Source organism: Panthera onca, chromosome B4 (genome assembly GCF_046562875.1).
Source record: "Panthera onca isolate mPanOnc1 chromosome B4, mPanOnc1 haplotype 2, whole genome shotgun sequence".
NCBI lineage: Eukaryota > Metazoa > Chordata > Mammalia > Carnivora > Felidae > Panthera > Panthera onca.
Window position 1 is genome coordinate 72,667,038 of NC_138345.1, and position 19,634 is coordinate 72,686,671.

At 33.2% G+C, this 19,634-nt stretch overlaps 1 protein-coding gene across 5 annotated transcripts in view; it reads left to right on the forward strand.

Moving 5' to 3' along the window:
• Nucleotides 1–19,634, forward strand: part of ARID2 (AT-rich interaction domain 2) — a 178,395-nt gene that overhangs the window by 70,482 nt on the left and 88,279 nt on the right. For all 5 annotated transcript variants that reach the window (XR_009617326.3, XR_009617325.3, XR_009617324.3 and 2 more), the window contains exon 4: nt 19,064–19,197. Coding sequence is in view for 2 of the 5 variants with exons in the window: in XM_060657869.3 (XP_060513852.1) it covers nt 19,064–19,197 (134 nt within the window). In the remaining 3 variants the exon portion in view is untranslated. The remainder of the gene's footprint in view (nt 1–19,063; nt 19,198–19,634) is intronic.

Sequence of the window (19,634 nt, forward strand, 5' to 3'; positions counted from 1 at the left end):
CTAGACCACATGTTACTATACAGAGTATTAATTGTTCAGGGGAAAGTTAAATTGTCTAATAGGTCTTTTTAAATAAAACAATAAATTTGAAGAGCATTGTTTGTTTCCATTGTAATCTTAATAATTTTATTCGTGTGTGTATTAATTAAATAAGGTTTCCATTGTGAACTTTATTAAAACCATGGTATCTGTTGGAAGTCTTCCAAGTCATTAGACTAAGTTTTACATTGTAGTATCTTGATTCTTTGTGGGTCGTACTTCTGTTGCATATTTTGAATAAGTGCAACAAAAAATTACCATCTATTTTTTCTCCTAAAAAAGAAATGGTAACTATTTCCTAAATTCAAAACAGTTACATGGTGATTTCTACGTTGTGATTGAAGAAATTCATGCTAGGTGCTTAGATTCTGGAGGAATTCCTAATATGTAATGTTTTTGGTTTTTTGTTAAGAAGTAAATGTAATAAAATGTATACTATTTAGACAGTGGAATACTTGCTGTCAGTTAATTATAGATCTAAAAGTTGGGGGGAAGCAACTAAAGATTTACAGACTTTGTAAGAATGGATAGACCAATAAAATGACATAAGCTCTCAAAGGTAATTTATTTTCTAGGAATATTAATTTCTAGAGATATTTGGCTGATCATATAGCCTATGATTAACCTAGTGATTTTCTCTATCTCTTTCTCACACACACACGAGGATACTTCTGTGGGTCCATTGGTACTACTAAGCTTTTTTTTTTTTTTTTTTTTTTTTTGGTTATTGATTACTTTTTTTAAATTATTGGGAAATATGGGGAAACTATCTTACATAAATGACCTAGAACTCTCCGCTCTATCTCTGTATTTTATTCATTTCCTAATCAAGTTTGGAATAATACACTTACAAAGGCACAGTTGAGTGTGTAGCAATAAGACTAATGAGAATTCAGACAGATAGCTCAGCATACAAATAGTAAACTTGGATTGAGTGATTCAAAAAGCTAATTTTTAAGTCAGGTCTCAGATCTCCAGGACCAGTTGCAGCTCCAGGTTATGCTCTTTGTTCTGATTGTGTTATCATAATGGATGTGTGTTATTTTTCCTGTGTACTTTAATTGGTTAAACAGGCACAGTTTCCCTAAGGGTAATAGATTTTTCTTCTTCATTTGGCCAGTTTTCACTGTCTTAGGTCACAAAACAAAGTACAGTTATTCAGTAATGAAATTAATTTAAATATTATGTGATAGAACTGATTCTGAACAGGAATTTCATAATATTCTTCATACTTAGATATTGTTTTGATCTTGAATAATTTAGCATGATAGTATATACTCCCTTTTCTCTTAATTTCTGGGAGACTTTTCACCACAAGTTCCAATCTTTTTCCCATTGCAGGGAAACTTACTTTCTTGGAATATTCTACTTCTGTCCTTTTTTTCTTGGAATTTTTCTATTCTGGGTTTTAAAACGTGGAAGAGTTCTTAAATTATTTAAGAAATGGGGTAAATATTATCTTTTCTAATGATTTAGAAGTAAATCCAGATATTTATAAAGGGTATGCTTTAGTTTAGGTATATATTGTATTACATCTTGTGCCTCATTTATGTACCAGTATCAAAGTTCCATCTAGAACCTTCACCCTGTAAAGGATAATTTCTACCCACTGTGTAGCTACTTCAAGTCTGTTCTCATGCAATCACTGCTTTCTAGCTAACTGCCATGCTCCACTGCAGTCTCAAGATGACCCATTCCATTTGTAATAAACTCTCTGATATCTTCGACCTTGTCTTAGAGTACTCTGCCCTGCTTTCTTCTTCCTTGGTCTTTCTTTTCTTCCCTTCTACTCCTTTACTCCGCTCTCTCTTACATACTTTTCAATTCATTTCTTCTTTCCTTTTCCCTTCTTCTCATCCATTTCATATCCTTTCTGTTCCTCTTTCTGTCCCTTCCTACTTCTTGTCTCCTCAAATCATCTTCTTTCCAACTTAAACTAAAATCTCTTACACTGGATAACACTACTACTACTTGGGTACCATCTCAAGAAATGACCACGTTCTCTTTGTATAAAGAAGCCATTTTAAAATTTTACTATTTTGCTTAAATTCCACAGATTGCATTGCTGGCTTCTATACTCTTTTTACATATCCTTTTAATTTATTAAGAAAATGGAAATTGGTATATATGATTTCTTTTTAAACTTTTCCTATCACTTCAAAATTATCAACATCTTGTTTTCTCCTCACTCTAGACTCAGAATGAATAACTTTTATACCTATACTCTATTTTTTCCTTGATAACATAAAAGCAAAACATATTTACTGTAGACAAGTCAGTAACTACAAATACATCAAAAATATTTTTAAAAAATTGCTTCTAACACTGTTCTCAACATTTTCTTGTATGTTCTTTAAGACTTATTTGCATATATTTATTTATGAAACATATATTTTAAATAAATCATACAGTCCACTGCATTTTCTAATTTCTTATTATAACATCTCAAATATTCTCACTTTATTAAGTATTCTTTTACAACACCATTTTTAGGGACTGCATAGAATTCTCGTGCATAAACTTGTGCCAGTTCCCTATCTGATAGATTGTTCTTCATCCTTATAAATGGTGATGAATAGCTTTGAATATATCTTTGAATACATTTCTGAATTATATGTTTAGTTATTTCCTTAGGGTAATTTGCTAGAGGAAAGATTTCTGAGATCAAATGATACTCATGTGTTTAGTGCTTTTAATGAATATTGCTAAAGTCCCCTCCAGAAAGGTTGTACCAGTATACATTTCTACCCTGTGTATGAGTTTCTACTTACCCAAACCTTTGCCAAAATTGGGTGTTAAGGGTTTTTAAACTCCTTTCACATTTCAATTTGCATTTCTTGTATCAAATATTCCTTTTTAAAAAAATATATCATTTGCTCATTTAAAAAATTATAATATGGGTACTATTCATAATAACTTGAACTTTAAGATCTAAACGTATGTGTGTGTATACATATATGCATATATGAGAAATATTTTTCCAGGTTATTGTCTATCATTTAGCATTGTGTTACTTTTTGCCTTATTAGAAGTTTTAAAATTTTCATGAGATAAACATTAGTCTTTTTCTTTTTCAATTTTTTAAATTTATGTTCATTTTTGAGAGAGTGTGCACGCACACACACACACAGAGGCAAGTGAGGGAGGGGCAGAAAGAGAGAATGACACAGAATCCAAAGCAGCTGCAGGCTCTGAGCTGTCAGCACAGAGCCCAACACGGGGCTCAAACTCATGGACTGCGAGATCATAACCTGAGCCAAAGTCGGACACCCAACTGACTGAGCCACTCAGGCACCCCTGAGGTAAACATTACTCTTAATTTGTGCGTGCTTCCTCTCATGCTGGACAGTGCCTTCCCCACTCTAATATTCTAAATATGTTAACATATATTTTTCTATATTTTCTTTAATTTTTAAGTTTACATTTAATCTCTAACTCATCTGGAAATTATTTTGGTCTGTAAGGTATGAGGTAAAAATTTTTAATTGTTTTCCAATAATGAATTAGTTATCCTAGAATTAACGAATATGCCATTTGTTTCCTTTTTTATTTTTTATTTTATTATTTTTTTTTTAAGTTTTTATTTAAATTCTAGGTAGTTAACATACAGTGTAATAGTGATTTCAGGGGTAGAATTTAGTAATTCATCACTTACATATAACACCCCGGTGCTCATGATAACAAGTGCCCATCGCTTGCCTAACCCACTCCACAGCAACCCTCTGTTTTGTGTATTTAAGAGTCTCTTATGGTTTGCCTCCCTCTCTGTTTTCTCTCACTTCCCCTATGTTCATCTGTTTTGTTTCTTAAATTTCATATATGAATGAAATCATATTGTATTTGTCTTTTTCTGACTGACTTATTTCATTTAGCGTCATACACTCTAGCTGCATCCTTGTCGTTGCAAATGGCAACACTTCATTCTTTTTGATGGCTGAGTGATATTCTGTTACACACACACACACACATATCTTCTTTATCCATTCATTGGTTATCAATGGACGTTTGGGCTCTTTTCATAATTTGACTACTGTTGATAGCACTGCTATAAACATTGGGGTGCATGTGCCCCTTTTAATCAGCTCTTTTGTATCCTTTCAATAAATATCTACTAGTGCAATTGCTGGGTCATAGGGTAGTTCTCTTTTTAATTTTCTGAGGAACCTCCATACCGTTTTCCAGAGTGGCTGCACCAGTTTGCATTCCTACCAGCAATGTAAAAGGGTTCCCTGTTCTCCACATCCTCACAAATATCTGTTGTTTCCTATGTTGTTAATTTTAGCCATTCTGACAGGTATGAGGTGGTATCTCATTGTGGTTTTGATTTGTATTTCCCTGATGATAAGTGATGTTGAACATCTTTTCACAAAATGCTACCTTTTTTATATTGGACAATGCTTTTCTCTGTTCTATTCCATTAATATATATCTTCATTCCTTTTTTAATATTATACCTTTTAATAAATTTGTTAATTGTAATTAGCCTTTTCATTAAAAAAGTAATCATGAGCACTGTTTAAAATATGAAGGTAACCATTATTATAGTCTTTTTATTTTATCCCAGAAATACTTTGTCATATACGAGCAAGTGTGTCATATATTGGTTAAAAAGTCTGTTTTTATGTTGTTTATTCCGATACTTTTCCATAGTGGAAGAATTATCTGTAGATGAAGATAGAACAAGTGCATCATTGTATACATTTAATGAATCAATAAATTATGATCCTCCTTTTAAAAAAAATTCCATGTCAGTTATGCACTATTTTTATGTTGAAACTTAAATTAACATTTTTCCATCTTGCCTGAAATCAGTTTTTCTTGCAAATTCTGGGACACTCACATTTTTACTTTTTTTATAAAAGGACTCAAATCAATTTCTGGGCAAGTAAGGATAATGATAGGTAAGGATAAATCCAAGTCTCTCCATATATCCTCCAATATCATGAAAGACCAACAAGAAGAACAAATAAAACAACAAAATTAGATGTGCCTGGATGGCTTACTCAGTAGAGCATGCGACTCTTGATGTCGAGGGTGTGAGTTTGAGCCCCACATTGGATGTAGAGCTTACTTAAAAGTAAACAATCTTAGGGGCGTGTGGGTGGCTCAGTCGGTTAAGCATCCAACTTCACCTCAGGCTCTGTGCTGACAGCCCAGAGCCTGGGGCCTGCTTTGGATTCTGTGTCTCTTTCTATCTCAAAACATAAATAAACATTAAAAATTTTTTTAAATAAACAATCTTAAAAAAAATGTGCAAAATCCATGCCCTCAACATGACAAGAAGACTGAATGCTACAAACTTCAAGTTTCCTGCAAGTGGAAAAATAAAATACCAAATCCCAGCAGAGATATTTCTTTCTTCTGACACAAGCATTTGTGGAGAAAAAGTGCAGTTCTGAAAAACTGGAGGAAACGAGGATTGCTCTAAAATCACTGTCAGAGAAACCACACCTTAAGTACAAAAGAGAGCACTGACTATAAGTCTTTGGGCTTAATAGTGTATGTGATTTGAGGTGGCAGTCTCTGAAAATTATTTTTTCTGGGGGAAAAGAGAATAAAAGAGAAGGGAAAAAAGCACCATTTGGAGATTGGGTAGGGAAGGAAAAAGAAGCAAAAGGGGGGGAACTTAAGGTCCTGCAAGATAAATTAGAAACCTCTTCCTCCAAATTAGAAGATGCACAAATACTTTCCTTACAACACAACCACTAGAAAAAGTTATCCATTAAAGAAACCATACTTTGGTACTCTAACAAAAGAGAGACTCGAAATAGGAATCTTGTGGACCATCTCAAAGTCGAAATAGGTGAAGCCTTGTAAATCTATGGAAAGCCTCCACTATAAGAAGAAAACATAAGAATCAAAATATCTTAGTAGATGAACACCTGCAACTTCAAAAAAGAAAACAACCACACAGTGAAAGAAAACCATAACATAGCTCTCCAAAGTGGCTGAAATACCCTCAAATGCACACTTAGAGATATGAAAACCAACTAGAACCATACATTTAAAACCAAAGAAACAAAAGAGAATTGATTTCCCCACCCCCAGAACCCATAAAATCACTAAGAAACCTAGGAAGAAATGGGAAGAAAGTTGGTTGAACCCAAGAAAGATATGGAAGGAAGAGATAAAAATCATCTTAGAAATGAATTCTAAATTCTAGGATGCCCGAAGGAGAATGAACTCAACTGAAGACTTAATAAAGAACATTGAAGAAAGTCAGAAAAATAATCAAGACGAGGAAAAATGAATTAAACAAGTAAAACAGGTAAAAGAGAAATGGTTGTAATGGAAGTGAGACAAAAAGAGATTCAACATATATGTATAATTGAATTAGAGAAACTAAACAATGGAAACATTATTTAAAACTATAACATAAAAAAAATTTCCAAGGGTGCCTGGGTGGCTCAGTCGGTTAAGTGCCTAAGTTCAGCTCAGGTCATGATCTCATGGTTTGTGAGTTCAAGCCCCGCGCTGGGCTCTGTGCTGACAGCTCAGAGCTTGGAGCCTGCTTTTTAGACTCTGTGTCTCCCTCTCTCTCTGCCCTTCCCCCACTCATGCTCTTTCTCTCACAAAAATAAATAAACATTAAAAAAATTTTAAAAATATATGAAATTTCCAAAAATAAAAGATGTGCATCTACATATTGAAAGGACCGTAGAGTACCTAGAGAAGTTGATATTAAGCAGTCCATTTTGAGTCATATCTTTATAGTAAAGTGTTAGAGTTTAAAGACAAACAATTTTGAGAGCCTCCAGGTAAACAAAACAAAACAACCTGTAGGGCAAGAGAATTAAACTGGAACACACTTCTTAATGGAAACATACAAAGCAAAGTGCCAGTGGAGTAGTGTCGTCAAGAAACAAGGAAAAGAGTCAACCAAGAATTTTGTAAAGTCAAGGTGTTCTTGTATAGGAAAGGTATGTACAGCGCTCAAAGTTGTTATCATTTCCTTACTTTTGACAACATTTAGTAGCATGGCTCTGAAACAGTGGAGGGTTCCTGACAGCATATGTAACACACTACCATCCCAGCAGATTGGATTGAGCTGCCAAAAATGACCATCAGGGATTCATTAAGAAATCTTGGTCATTAATTAATTTAACAATTTTTTTTATCTTCTAAGAGTTTGTCACAGAACTTTAAAACCTGACATTTCCCTCCAAATTTTTTCCTTTTCAGTAGTTATTAAGAAGTTCATAATTCGTGCAGTACACTTGATTACAGACACATTTATGGCAGTTTTAGCCTATAAATCTCTAGAGTTCTGTGAATTTCAACATTAGTTGAAGTAGCTCTTCAGTTATATTTAGATGTGTTGTAAATATGAATATATTTATTTTAGGTAATCTTCCAAAATACAAAGAAGTCCCAGTTACTTATCAGTGAGTTTTAATTGATAAAATGTTGAAATGTTAAATGTTTGATTTTATATAATACGCTTATTAAGTATATTTTGTGGAAACTAAAAAAAAAAAAAAAAAGCCAAGCCATTTTTTTTTACTATTATTTTTTTAACATTTATTCATTTTTTTGAAAGACAGCGAGAGAGCGAGCGGGGAGGGGTAGAGAGAGACACACACTACACACACACACAAACACACAGAATCCAAAGCAAGCTCCAGGATCTGAGCTGTTAGCACAGAGCCCTATGCGGGGCTCGAACTCACAAGCAGTGAGATCACGACGTGAGCTGAAATCAGAGGCTTAACTGACTGAGCCACCTAAGCACCCCAAAAAGCCAAGCTTTTTTTTTAAATACAAAGAATACAAAGAAAGTTTAAACATGTATAACTCAGAGAATATTATATACATGAAACCTTCTTGAGGAAGCTACTAGGGTATGAGCTTTATCCAACTAAGTTGACTAGGAAAGCATTTTCAGAAGAATCCATGGTTATTTAAAATATATTGTAATTGGAGATCTAATAGTAAAACATAGGTGACAACAAAGGTGAAAGAATAATCTGTAAATCTTACATATTCTTACCAAGTAGAAATAATGAAACTTTAAAGGAAGAGGTAAACAGAAAAGTAGAAAAAGCTTATTGATTGTTACAAAAGCAGTAGTTGGAAATGAGAAAATACTACTGAAAGTTGACCTATACTAGGTAATAGAATAATAAGAAAATGAGATTAAGGCATTGTAAATGTGTAAGTACAAAGGTAACCAGTGGAACAAAAATACAAGGCCTTCCTACATGCCAAAAGCAATTTAAAAACAAAAGAACAAAGAAAATGCATCACATAAATTATTTACTGTTTTAGCCATAACTCACAAATTTAGTTTTCATACTGAAAATACATTGATAGTTAATAAAAATGAGTAAATAATGTTAAAAATTAATAAAATCAAGAATGTGGAAGAATAAATCTAAAACGGAATATAAACAGAAGCAAGTGAACCTCTGTTTCAGATGATATTGATCTGAAGTCAAAAGGAACTGTAAAAATTATTGTGAATTCTAGGATTGTTTACTATAGGATTGAGCAAATGTGCAATTTTATTGGGAAAACATTAGCCAGATTTCTCATTATCAGAGAAGAAAGTTAAAAATATGAAAGGGGAGAGCTGTGGTGTTAAATTGGCAGTAGAGGTGTAAGATCTCATTCTTTGATACAGAAATGGATTTATACACATATGCATGCATATATATTAATTTAATAAATATATATTTTATAAATATATTTAACAAATATATTAAAAGGGACTGGAAGAAAGAGACCACTGTAAGCACTGAACATAACCTAGTATCCAGATAACTGGTTTCTAAATACTGTTCCTCATTAAAAGGAAGGAATGTTCCTCGGAGAAAAGAGTGATGCTTGGGTAGAAGTAGGGAAAATACAAAGAAAGCCTGATAATCTTATGCTTGTAAAGCAAGAAACTGCTCAAGAAATGATTGGTACATATCAAAAGATAGAGGAGTTGACTTGAAAGGGCTCCCACTGCTCAAATCTGGGACACTTTGAGTATGAGAATAAATAATGGTAGGAATATAATGTTTATGAAATATTCCATGATAGAGTAAATAAATGAATAAGTGGAAGAGGATGGAAAGAGCTCACTTACAGTAGAATAAATGCCAACTAATGAAGAAATAATGAAGTTAAGAAAAATCACCATTACAGTAATACTTGATTCAGTCAAGAATCCTCAATGGAGGCTAAAACTAGTGGGTGAAAGTTTGGTAAGGAATAGGTTATTTACATAGCTTCAGAGTGTTCTCCTGTAAGTTACTTAATAATTTCCAAAAGGAAAAGAGTAACTTCCTAGTGATGTAACCTAGTAATTCCAAGCTTACAAACTAATCAAACTTAACAACACCATCAATGGGACATGATACACCTTCTGATAATATGCACTAGGATATGCATTCATTTCTGTGGTATTCCTGCCAAAAGAGCTTTCTCTATGTAATTTAATTATAAAGAAATATCAGACAAACCTAAACTGAGGGGCATTCTACAAGTAATTGCCCTGTATTCTTGAAAAATGTCAAGCTTGTTACAAACAAGGAGCGATAACTTAATTTTAAGTGGTTCAGGAAAAGCACTGGGGGGTTGGGAGTGGTGTGGGCATGTGCATGTGTAGACAGGGAGAGAAGGGCAGATTGAGAAAATGAGAATACGATAAAACAAACAAGCAACATCTAAATAATTTGTATATCTGGATTGAGGACACAGGAGTTCTTTGTAGTATTCTTGTGACTTAATATGGAATTATGTCAATATAAAAGTTATATTAAAGGGTTCAAATCCCACAGAGTTTGGTGGATGTTTTTTAATAGTTTTGGAAAATTCTTTTTCCTACTGCAGTGTAGATATGAAAGTTTTAATATATGATACATGCACAATATTTTCAACAACAAGATCATGTCACAGAAGGAAAATTGTTTTAAAAACATCCTTTTTAAGAAAATGCTCTCTCCATAGCATGAGTCTCTTTTTTAAAGTAATTATTCTATTCATTATTAAAATTTTACTTTTACTTTAAAGGGTTGATTAGATGTCTTTTTGTTTTGTTTTTTAAATTATCGGTTAGATAAGATAACTGCCCATCACCTAATGCTATCATGAGAAAAGTCAGCAAATTTGAGACATTTTAAAAAGTGAAGTGTGTAACACTCAAGATTGGCAACACTTAAGTACTCTTCATTTAGATATCCAGTTAGCCTCTCTGGTACAAAATATTTTTCTTAATCACTTCGCATCTCATTATGAAATATGTTTGAAGATTTTTCTGTATTTGAAAGACCTTGTTTTTGTATAATTGACCCCATTAAAATTATCCTGAAGCATTTTTGGCACTTCTGACTTCAGCTTCTTTGCTGCATTACCCTGCTTGTAGATGATGCAATACATGATTTTTACATGTCTTATAATCTTCCCTTTTTCCCTTCCCTTTGCCTACTTTCTCATTCCTCTTCCTCAGTTTCCTCCCCCTACTTCTACTTCCCTTTCCCAGTTAAAGCAGCTGCTTCTTCATTGTGGCTTTAAGTAGAATTAACATGTTTTCCTGAAAATTTTTTTTCTAAAGTCATTTGCTTTTGAGAATATATCCTCTTGGGTACAGCTTTCCTTTAATGACTCACCCCAAAGTAGTTCTTCGCAAATTTCATCTTTGGAAGAGACTCTAGTAAATACTTACAAGCTCAGATATGTTAGAAACATCTGTACTTGAATTCAGCTATACAGAAAACCTCCCACACAGTATAATTTGCTCTAATCCTTGTTTTTTCAACTCCTCAGTAGTGTTTTCTTACCGTTTTCCAACAATATTTGTTTTGTTGCCATATTTTCCATGTATTAATTTAGCCATCTTTGTCATGAGAAAATAAAGATATGTTTTCCCAGTGATATCGATTTTGGCCGTTGAAAGGCTCTTATAAATATTTATCAATACACTTGCTTGAAATAAAATTTATTTTTAAATTTTAAATAGTTTTGATTAAGTTTCAGTGACTTGAAAATACTACTGAGAAAAATGTAGAGGTTTTTCTTCAAATTCTGGATACTTAGTTTTAAACATCTTGGAAACCGTCAGTAACATAAAACTATAATAGTAACGTAGGGCAAGGTTCATCATCATTGTTAGGGCATGAAAATCCACAGTTAGGGTATTTGTTTTTAATATAATTTTAGAAATCTTTTGGCCTACTTCTTTTATATTGGATCACATTGCTGTTGTTTCTACTTCATAGTATTGTTGACGATGAGCTCATGTTAGAAGTGTCAGTTTTGCCTTTTCTTGTTTTATTTTGCTTGCATTATTCAAACTGACTTCTTTGAAGAAATTTAAACTTTTTTGTGAGAGATAGTTTAACTAAAATTAGATAATATTATCTTTAAATCCCCTTAACCTAGGCATACATAGACATTATTAGTACATATAGTTAAGGTTCCACTGGTCAAACCCTAATAAATGAATGAGGATTCCACTCTTAGCCCCTCCACATTGTCTCACATCAAATGAGTAACATCTGGACTGCCTGATAATGGAGTGAGGGAGGGAGAAGACAGTGTGGATTCCTAAGTGAAATATCTTTCCCTATTGGAGTATTTTGTGTGTGTGCCCCATTTTGAAGGGTACTCTTCTACAGAAGCAAGTACCTGCATCAGGTTGAGGTATGATATTCTGAGGAAGCTTGTATTGATAAAGGAGGTAGATTGGAAATTCTTTGCTATGAATGTCACAATGAAAGGCCATAGGAGAGATCCAAAAGTAGCAGTATTCTAGAATTCTTCATTTATTATTTTTTAAATGAAGCATAATAACCTTTGGCATCCTTTGTTTAGATAATACCATTTTTTTCCTTTGATCTATAAGTGAGTTTGACATTTAAAAAAATTTTAATACTGAACTATTACTGGATTTCTATAATAAAATCTTTTCTTGAGTGTGTTTCATATATATTAATAGATTATTTTTTCCAGTATTTATATATGTAATCCTTTTTTAACTGCAGTTTTTATGATGTTTGTCAAATTTTGCTAGATTACAGTTTTCAGAGAGCTTCTAATCTTTTTCTATAACTGGAAACATTTTATATAGCAATGGGAATACTTGTTTTATTTGAAAGTTTGAAATAACTCTACTTTAAAAAAAATTTTTTTAATTGTGAAATATAAACACAAGCTTAATATATACAGGTTTATCTACACCAAAATAAGAACAACAACGAAACCTCTACTAATACCTTTGAAGTTGCTTGTGTTTCTTGATTGCATTTCTCTCTTAAGGGGTAAACCCTCACTTCTTTTCTAAGTGATAATTGTTATATGGCTTTTCTTTGTGGTGTTAACACTCACTTGTCTATTGCTAAAAATTATATTAAAAAATTTTTTGCTTGTTTATGCTCTTTGTATAAGTGGAATTATATAATCTTTGGAAATGATTTTTTTTACTTAATTTATTGATGGCCATTTGAATCCATCCATGTTAGCTTACTAATTTTCATTGCCATATAATACTTCACTGCATGAATGTGCCACAGTGTTTTTATTTATACTACCATTAATGAATATTTGGATTGCTAACAGTTTTTTTTTTTTAAGTTTATTTATTTATTTTGAGAGAGAGAGAGAGGACAAGTGAGGGAGGAGCAGAGAAAGGAAGAGAGAGAATCCCAAGCAGGCTCTGTGCCATCCATGCAGAGCCTGATGCAGGCTCAGTTTCACAAACCGTGCGATCATGACCTGAGCCGAAACCAAGAGTTAGACCCCTAACCGACTGAGCCACCCAGGCACCCCAGTAATTAGTCTGATTTTAATTATGCTGTTAAACACTTGAAAAAAAATGAGAAACACAGCAAAGAACATATTTTCCTTAATTTTAACTATGAAAATAAATCCATTTTTTCACTTATTCTGTATAAATGTATTGTGTATAAACAGTATTATGTTTTCTATCACTGCTTCTTTCTCTTTTCAAGTTCTTAAACTTTGTATCAGGCATATTTTTTCAAATTATTTTAATAGTTTTACATTTTTTAGGTTCTCCTTTCATAATTACCAATGGCATTTGAATTCTCTTTTGAAATATAATAGTTATGAATGATACTAATATCTTAAATAGTTTCTGTGTAGGTTATCATTCATCTCTATTGTTTTTTAACCATTTGTTAATTTTGATTCATCTATCCATTAGAGTGTAGTTAACCCTTGGACAACGTGATTTGAGCTGCACAGGTCCACTTATATGTGGACCTTTTGTACAATACAGTATTATATATGTATTTCCTCTTCCTTATAATTTTCTTTAGCTTATGTTATTATAGGAATACAGTATGTAACATAAATACAAAATGCGTGTCAACTTATTGTTTATGTTACCGGGGAGGCTTCTGGTCAGTGGGCTATAGTAATTAAGTTTGAGGGAAGTCAGAAGTTATAATGCAGATTTAGACTGTGTGGGAATTGGTGCCTCTAACCCCTCTGTTGCTCAGGGGTCAATTGTACTTACTTGTGTGTGTGTGGGTGTGTGTTTTTTCCTAAAGAGCTATATTGCTTTATTGTGAGTCTTTACATATATGAAAATGAATTTCTGTTGTCTTAGTTGAACAACATGATTGGGTAGGGATTTGTTGTGAAATAACTTTCCTCCTCAGAACTCTAATATTTGCTTATTATCTTCTACAATTAATTTTGAAGAGAAGCCAAAGTCTAGTTGACTGTTCTATTAACTTTTGGGTAATGGCAGTGATTCTGAATACTTCTAGTAATCTTTATCTTTGAAACTTAAATCTTTTATCGGGTTATGTCTAATTGTTTTTCCCTTTTCATTAATTTTGCCTGGTGAACCATGTGCCCTCATATCCCAGCTCCAGGGAGCTTTTTGATGTACATATTACACATTTTAGCTAAAGAAATTCTTTTATGATGACAGTGATTATCACTTCTGTTCCCTTTACTCTAGTCTTTCCTGGAGGACCACCAGGTGTTTTGTTTGTTTGGGTTTTTTTGATCTATGTTTGGTCTCCTGTTTATTGTAAATATCTCATTTTTATCCATGAGTTTCATTAGTTCTTTTCTTTTACATGTGGAACAGTTTCTCAGGCTTGCCTTCTACATTACCCAGGTTATCTTCTACATTGTCATATCTACTCTTTCATGCCCCCTTTTTGGGAGAATAATCCTGGGCAAAGAAATTTCATTACCTTTATGGTTTCCAAAGCCACCACACTTGATTTTGTGCCTGGTGTATTTATAGAGCACATCAGTAGAGATCCAATACCTGTTGATACTTAATGACAGTCTGTCCATGCTGGTACCTTTCATAGGTGCCCCACACTCCTGGGGTCTTTGGGTTTATTTTGACAAAGAACCTCAAAGGTGAAGTTTATAAATGACTTTGCCTCCCTGAACAACCACTGAGTTCAACCCACCTTTCTGTAAGTTCTTTTTAAATAATTGAGAGTCTCTAGATCCCATTGTCAGACACACCTTCACTTTCTATTAATCCCTTAGTGGTTGAAGGAAATCCAAACTGTACTTGCCTTTTATGTGTTCTGGCCTAGGATCTCATCCACTTTCCACTAGATCACATTACTCTCTCAAATGTTTTGCAAGTTAGTCTTGTGGATCCTTGAAGTTGCTTTTAATGGACCAGAAATTCTAAAAGTTATTAACTTACAAATAATGCTGTATTCCTCTATTTTTATTCTTTAGAGGTCATTGCAATTAGATTTAAGGGAAGAGATGACTATGGGTCCTTGAACTGTCATCTTTAACTAAAACCATTTCAAAAAATTGTTACATAGAAGTGTTCCTAATCATATCCATTTGATTTTTTTCCTTCATCCAAGAATAATCAAGAGTTTTTCTTGATTGTTGTTGTTAATGTTGATTTTAATCTCCAAGAACTCTACCAAAATATGTACAGATGAAATTATATGATATCTGAGAATTGCTTTAAAATAATCTAGAAGAGGATTGTGAAGATAATTGCATATAGGTTTGGAATTTTACGTCATGAAAGTTTTAATTTTCCAAGAGGTTAATTTCCTTCTTAGAAAAAACTTTCTTTGAATTGCTTTATGGTTAAAGAATGTGCCATATATAATATTTAATCTTAAATTTACTATAATTTTCTGTGTGAATTGATACATATCAGTTTTATAATTTCCATGGAGTTTTGAAAAGAAAATCATTGTATGTCTAATAAATCAATCTTAGTGGCGATTATACTCAAATCTTGTAAACCTAATTTACTTTTTTAATGTACTTAATCTGTCAAACATTGCAAGAGGTTAAATTTTCCCACATTCATGATAAAGCCATGCATATTATTTGATGTGGGGTTTTTTGTTGTTTTTGTTTTTTAAGAGAGAGAGGGTGGGAACAGGAGAGAAGGGCAGAGAATGGGGAGAGACAAAGAGAGAGAGAATTTTAACCAGGATTCACACTTAGCATGGAGCTCAAGGCGCAGCTCAATCCCACAACCCTGGGATCACAACCTGAGATGAAATCAAGAGATGGACACTCAACTGACTGAGCCACCTAGGTGCTCTTATTTGATGCTATATTAAATGGACTCTTAACACTCCCCCCTGCATTGTATTGGGATTGGTCACACTTATTAAGGCTTTTAATTAACAGTGCCATTTAAAACAATTTCTGTATTACATGCCAACTTTTCATATTTGCCTTCTTCTGAGTCTGTAACCTGTGATATAGAATCTACTATAAAATAAATTAATGCCAAGTTGAAGAAAAAGAAGATAAAACTCATCCCAGTTGAATCTTTTCCTATCTGGATTCCAATATTTTACCAGTCTTGAGTTAAATATGTAGTGTATGGGCACCTGGGTGGCTCAGTTGCTTAAGTGTCCCCCTCTTGATTTCTGCTCAGGGCATGATCTCACAGTTCATGAGTTCAAGCCCTGCATGGCACTCTGCACTGAGTGTGGAGACTGCTTGAGATTCTCTCTCCCTCTCTTTCTCACTCTGTCTCTCTCTCTGGCCCTCCTCAGCTCATGTGCTCTCTCTCTGTCTCTCAAAATAAATAAATAAATAAACTTAAACAAAATATGTAGTGTGCTAGGCAGATTACCATAGAAATGTTGTAAATACTGGTTTGATTCATATATTAACTATTCAAAGTGATGTCATTGAGTTTGAGAAGAAAGAGTGAAATGTACAGTCTAGCATTTATAGTTTAATGAGTGAACACAAAATATCTGTTAGTGTATAAGCTCTAAGTCATGATAGAGAATTAAATTAGAAAACTTAGACTTTGAAATATAACTCTGTATTTTAGCAGCTTTCTGTTATCTGTTATTACTTTTTACTTTTTAGAAGTATATAACTCTTTGAAAAGCCAAAAGACTTTGTGCTTGTTTATTGTGAGAGACAAGAGATCAAAACTGGGTGCCAAAACCTTGGTTGAACTAAGAGAGGTTGAGTTTTAGTTGGAAATATTTAATCATAACAGTGAGAACAAGTACTGGCCCTCAAGCCAGGAAAATAAAAATTTCAAAAATCATAACAACTTGCCTAAAGCACAGATTTTTGGGGATTGAAATTATATAAAGAATCTGGAGGAATGTGTCAAGGGACCAGACAGAGGTCATATTTTTAACATTTTAAGAAAATTTGAGTCATAAAAGGTTTTATGTATAGAATACACCATTTATTATGAGTATATAGTGCTTGTGTTGTTGTCAGGCACTCCTAGCTTGCACCACAGTTTGGGTATAAAAAAAACAAAACAAACCCAAATTTCAAATCTGCTGTGTTCAGTTATAACAGATTTATAAAGAGTATCTTAAACATATTAATGGAAGATTTTGATCTTAAAATTCTTTGTCTGTGGGGTGCCTGGGTGGCTCAATTGGTTGAGCATCCAACTCTTGATTTCAGCTGAGGTCATGATCTCAGAATTCATGGAATCGAGCCCCATGGAATCTCAAGGTCATTGGCGGGATCGAGCTCTGTGCCGAGCCTGCTTGGATTCTCTCTCTCCGTCTCTCTCTGCCTTTCCCCTGCTTGTGCTCTCTCTCTCTCTTTCTCTCTCAAAATAAACTTAAAAAATTCTACATCTTTATTGTTATTTTGATTATAGTTAGATAAAAATTATTTAATGAAGATATTTGAGTTTGGGTTTAACCATTCCACAACGAGTTCAATCAATTCTGAAAGACTATACTCTCTAAAATACCTCTATCAATACTATTACCTGAGTGTAGATAATCCTTCATTTGCAGAAAATATGTCACATAATTTTTGAGCAGCTGTTTGTGTCTAAATTTATATATACTCTTCTTTTTATGATATCTGCATTAAAAATTCCTATTTAAGTCCATTGTGGGTCTATCCTGGAGAGAGACTGCTTCTTTTTAATCATCCTTTTGTTTTATGTTTTTAGACTGTAAATCTATCTGCCGCGGACATCCCCAGGGTCAGGGTGAAATGTATGCAGCTGCATACTCTTCTCAATGCCCAAGGGTTGTATCTGCACACACGTCTCTGCTTTAGTCGGCTGTATCTCCAGCAGAAAAGTGTTGGATCCATTAGTTATCAAACTGCCAGCTAGGAACGAGTTCTTGTTCAAATTGAGCTTATATGGGGAACTTAGAAGGAAAGGGAAGGGACATTTTAATTCCTTTTCAGGCTCAAAGATGTGAATTACTGTGCCTTATAAGACTGAAAGGGGAAAATAAGGAATGGTAATGATTTTCCGTGTTTCATATTTGTAAAATTATAGTTTCCATTTATCCCACCTTGAAAGTTAAGTTTTGGTACTCAAAATAATACTTCTGAGATCAGCCTATATCTTCATGGATAATCCCCTTCCTCATCTCAGCTGTCTGTAACTAAAAAGCAAAGGGTAGGTAGCTACAGGACTTTGAAAATGTCTACTAATGAACTTAGTATCTGCTTGGATCAGGAATGGTAGAAGGGGTGATCCATAAAATAGTCACATCTAGAACTTTTCTGTAGTAAATTTAAGTTACTGTATTAATCAGTTCACCTTATTTGTGAAGTACAGTAGCAAGTTTGTTAGCTGCAGCATTGTATTTGGCAGAGGTTTGACCAATTGTTTCCCCATTTTAAAAGCTTACCTGGGAATCTTATTATAAACTGGTAGGTGATGATAGATTGAGAATTTTGGAAATTTAATTCTAATTAACATCAAGAGGATTAATCATACCCAGTAATGATAATACAGCAGGGGATACAGGAACTATCTTATAAATTAGTTAAAATATATTAGGCCATCACTTTTAGATGGGAATTTATTTAGAATGGGCATACCATTTCCAACGCCTGTCTAGAGGAAAATATTCAAACAAATTTGCACAAAAAAAATTCAAACAGATTAAGCTTATTCCTGCTGCATGATTTGTAATAGCAGAAAACAAACTGAAAGTAGCTAAATGTATCACTAGAGATCTAATTAGGTTATGATATATGAAGAGGATCAAATATTATACAGCTGTTAAGAAAAAACTGAAGTGGTACTAATGTATTGACATACTTAGATCTCTAAAACATACTGTTAAATAAAATTTTGCACAGAAAATATACTCCAGTAACCACATGAACCTGGTTAGTGATTATCTCTGGTGAGTGAGGTTAGGGGAGACCAAGGTTAGAGAATCTTCTCATTTTCTCTTGGCTTTTAAATGACCGTGGATAATTTTTTTTTTTAATTGGTAAATGATATGTTCTCCCATTCATGTACATGTGTTTGTCCTTTGATATTACCTACTTTTGTATTTTTATTTGAGTAGTGGAGTGGTCTTTTCTGAAAATATAAAAACACTTTTTTTTTTTTTTTTAATCCTAGCCACTAGAGCACCAGGGAGAAAATATAAAAGCACTTTAGAACCATTGCATTGAGTTTGTCTGTAGTATTACAGTTGATGTGACTGTTTAATCTAAGAGGCTTGTGGTATATTTTTTTTTTTTTTTTTTAATTTAGGGCCTCTAGGGAAGGAAAACAGATCATGTGGTAGGTAGGAGTTAAAAAATAAGATGTAAACCTATTTGTAAAACTCTGCTGTGTTTTTCTATTTCAGTTACCTAGAAAAATACGAGAAAGTTCATCATTTTGGGGAGGATGATGATGAGGTACCACCAGGCAATCCAAAGCCACAGCTTCCTATTGGTGCAATTCCATCTTCCTACAATTACCAGCAACACAGTGTATCAGGTAAATATCATTGGAAATTGTACAGTTTTGAATTAGGAAAATAGACATCATCCAATGAATTAATCCTTTACTTTGCATGTGCAACTTTCAAAGATCCACATCTAATTGATATAAGGGTCCTTTCTGTAATAGGCTGTATAAGATTTTTAGTTGCAGGAATTTTCAGAATTGGAAATACCCATACTTTCAAGTGAAGTTTTTTCCTTTTTTTTTTCCTTTTCGACTAATGGTCAGTTTAATCTGAATAGTCACCAAAATGAGAACTTCCTAGGATTAGGAAGGCCAAGAATACTCAGATAGCGTCTACTAGATTTTCTACAATTACTGTAATTTCCAGTCTCAGAATTCCTCAGAAATATTTCTAACTATGTAATTTTTGCCATGGTACCAAGGATAAGATTTTTTTTTTTTTTCCATTTAAGTCATTCTTAAAATGG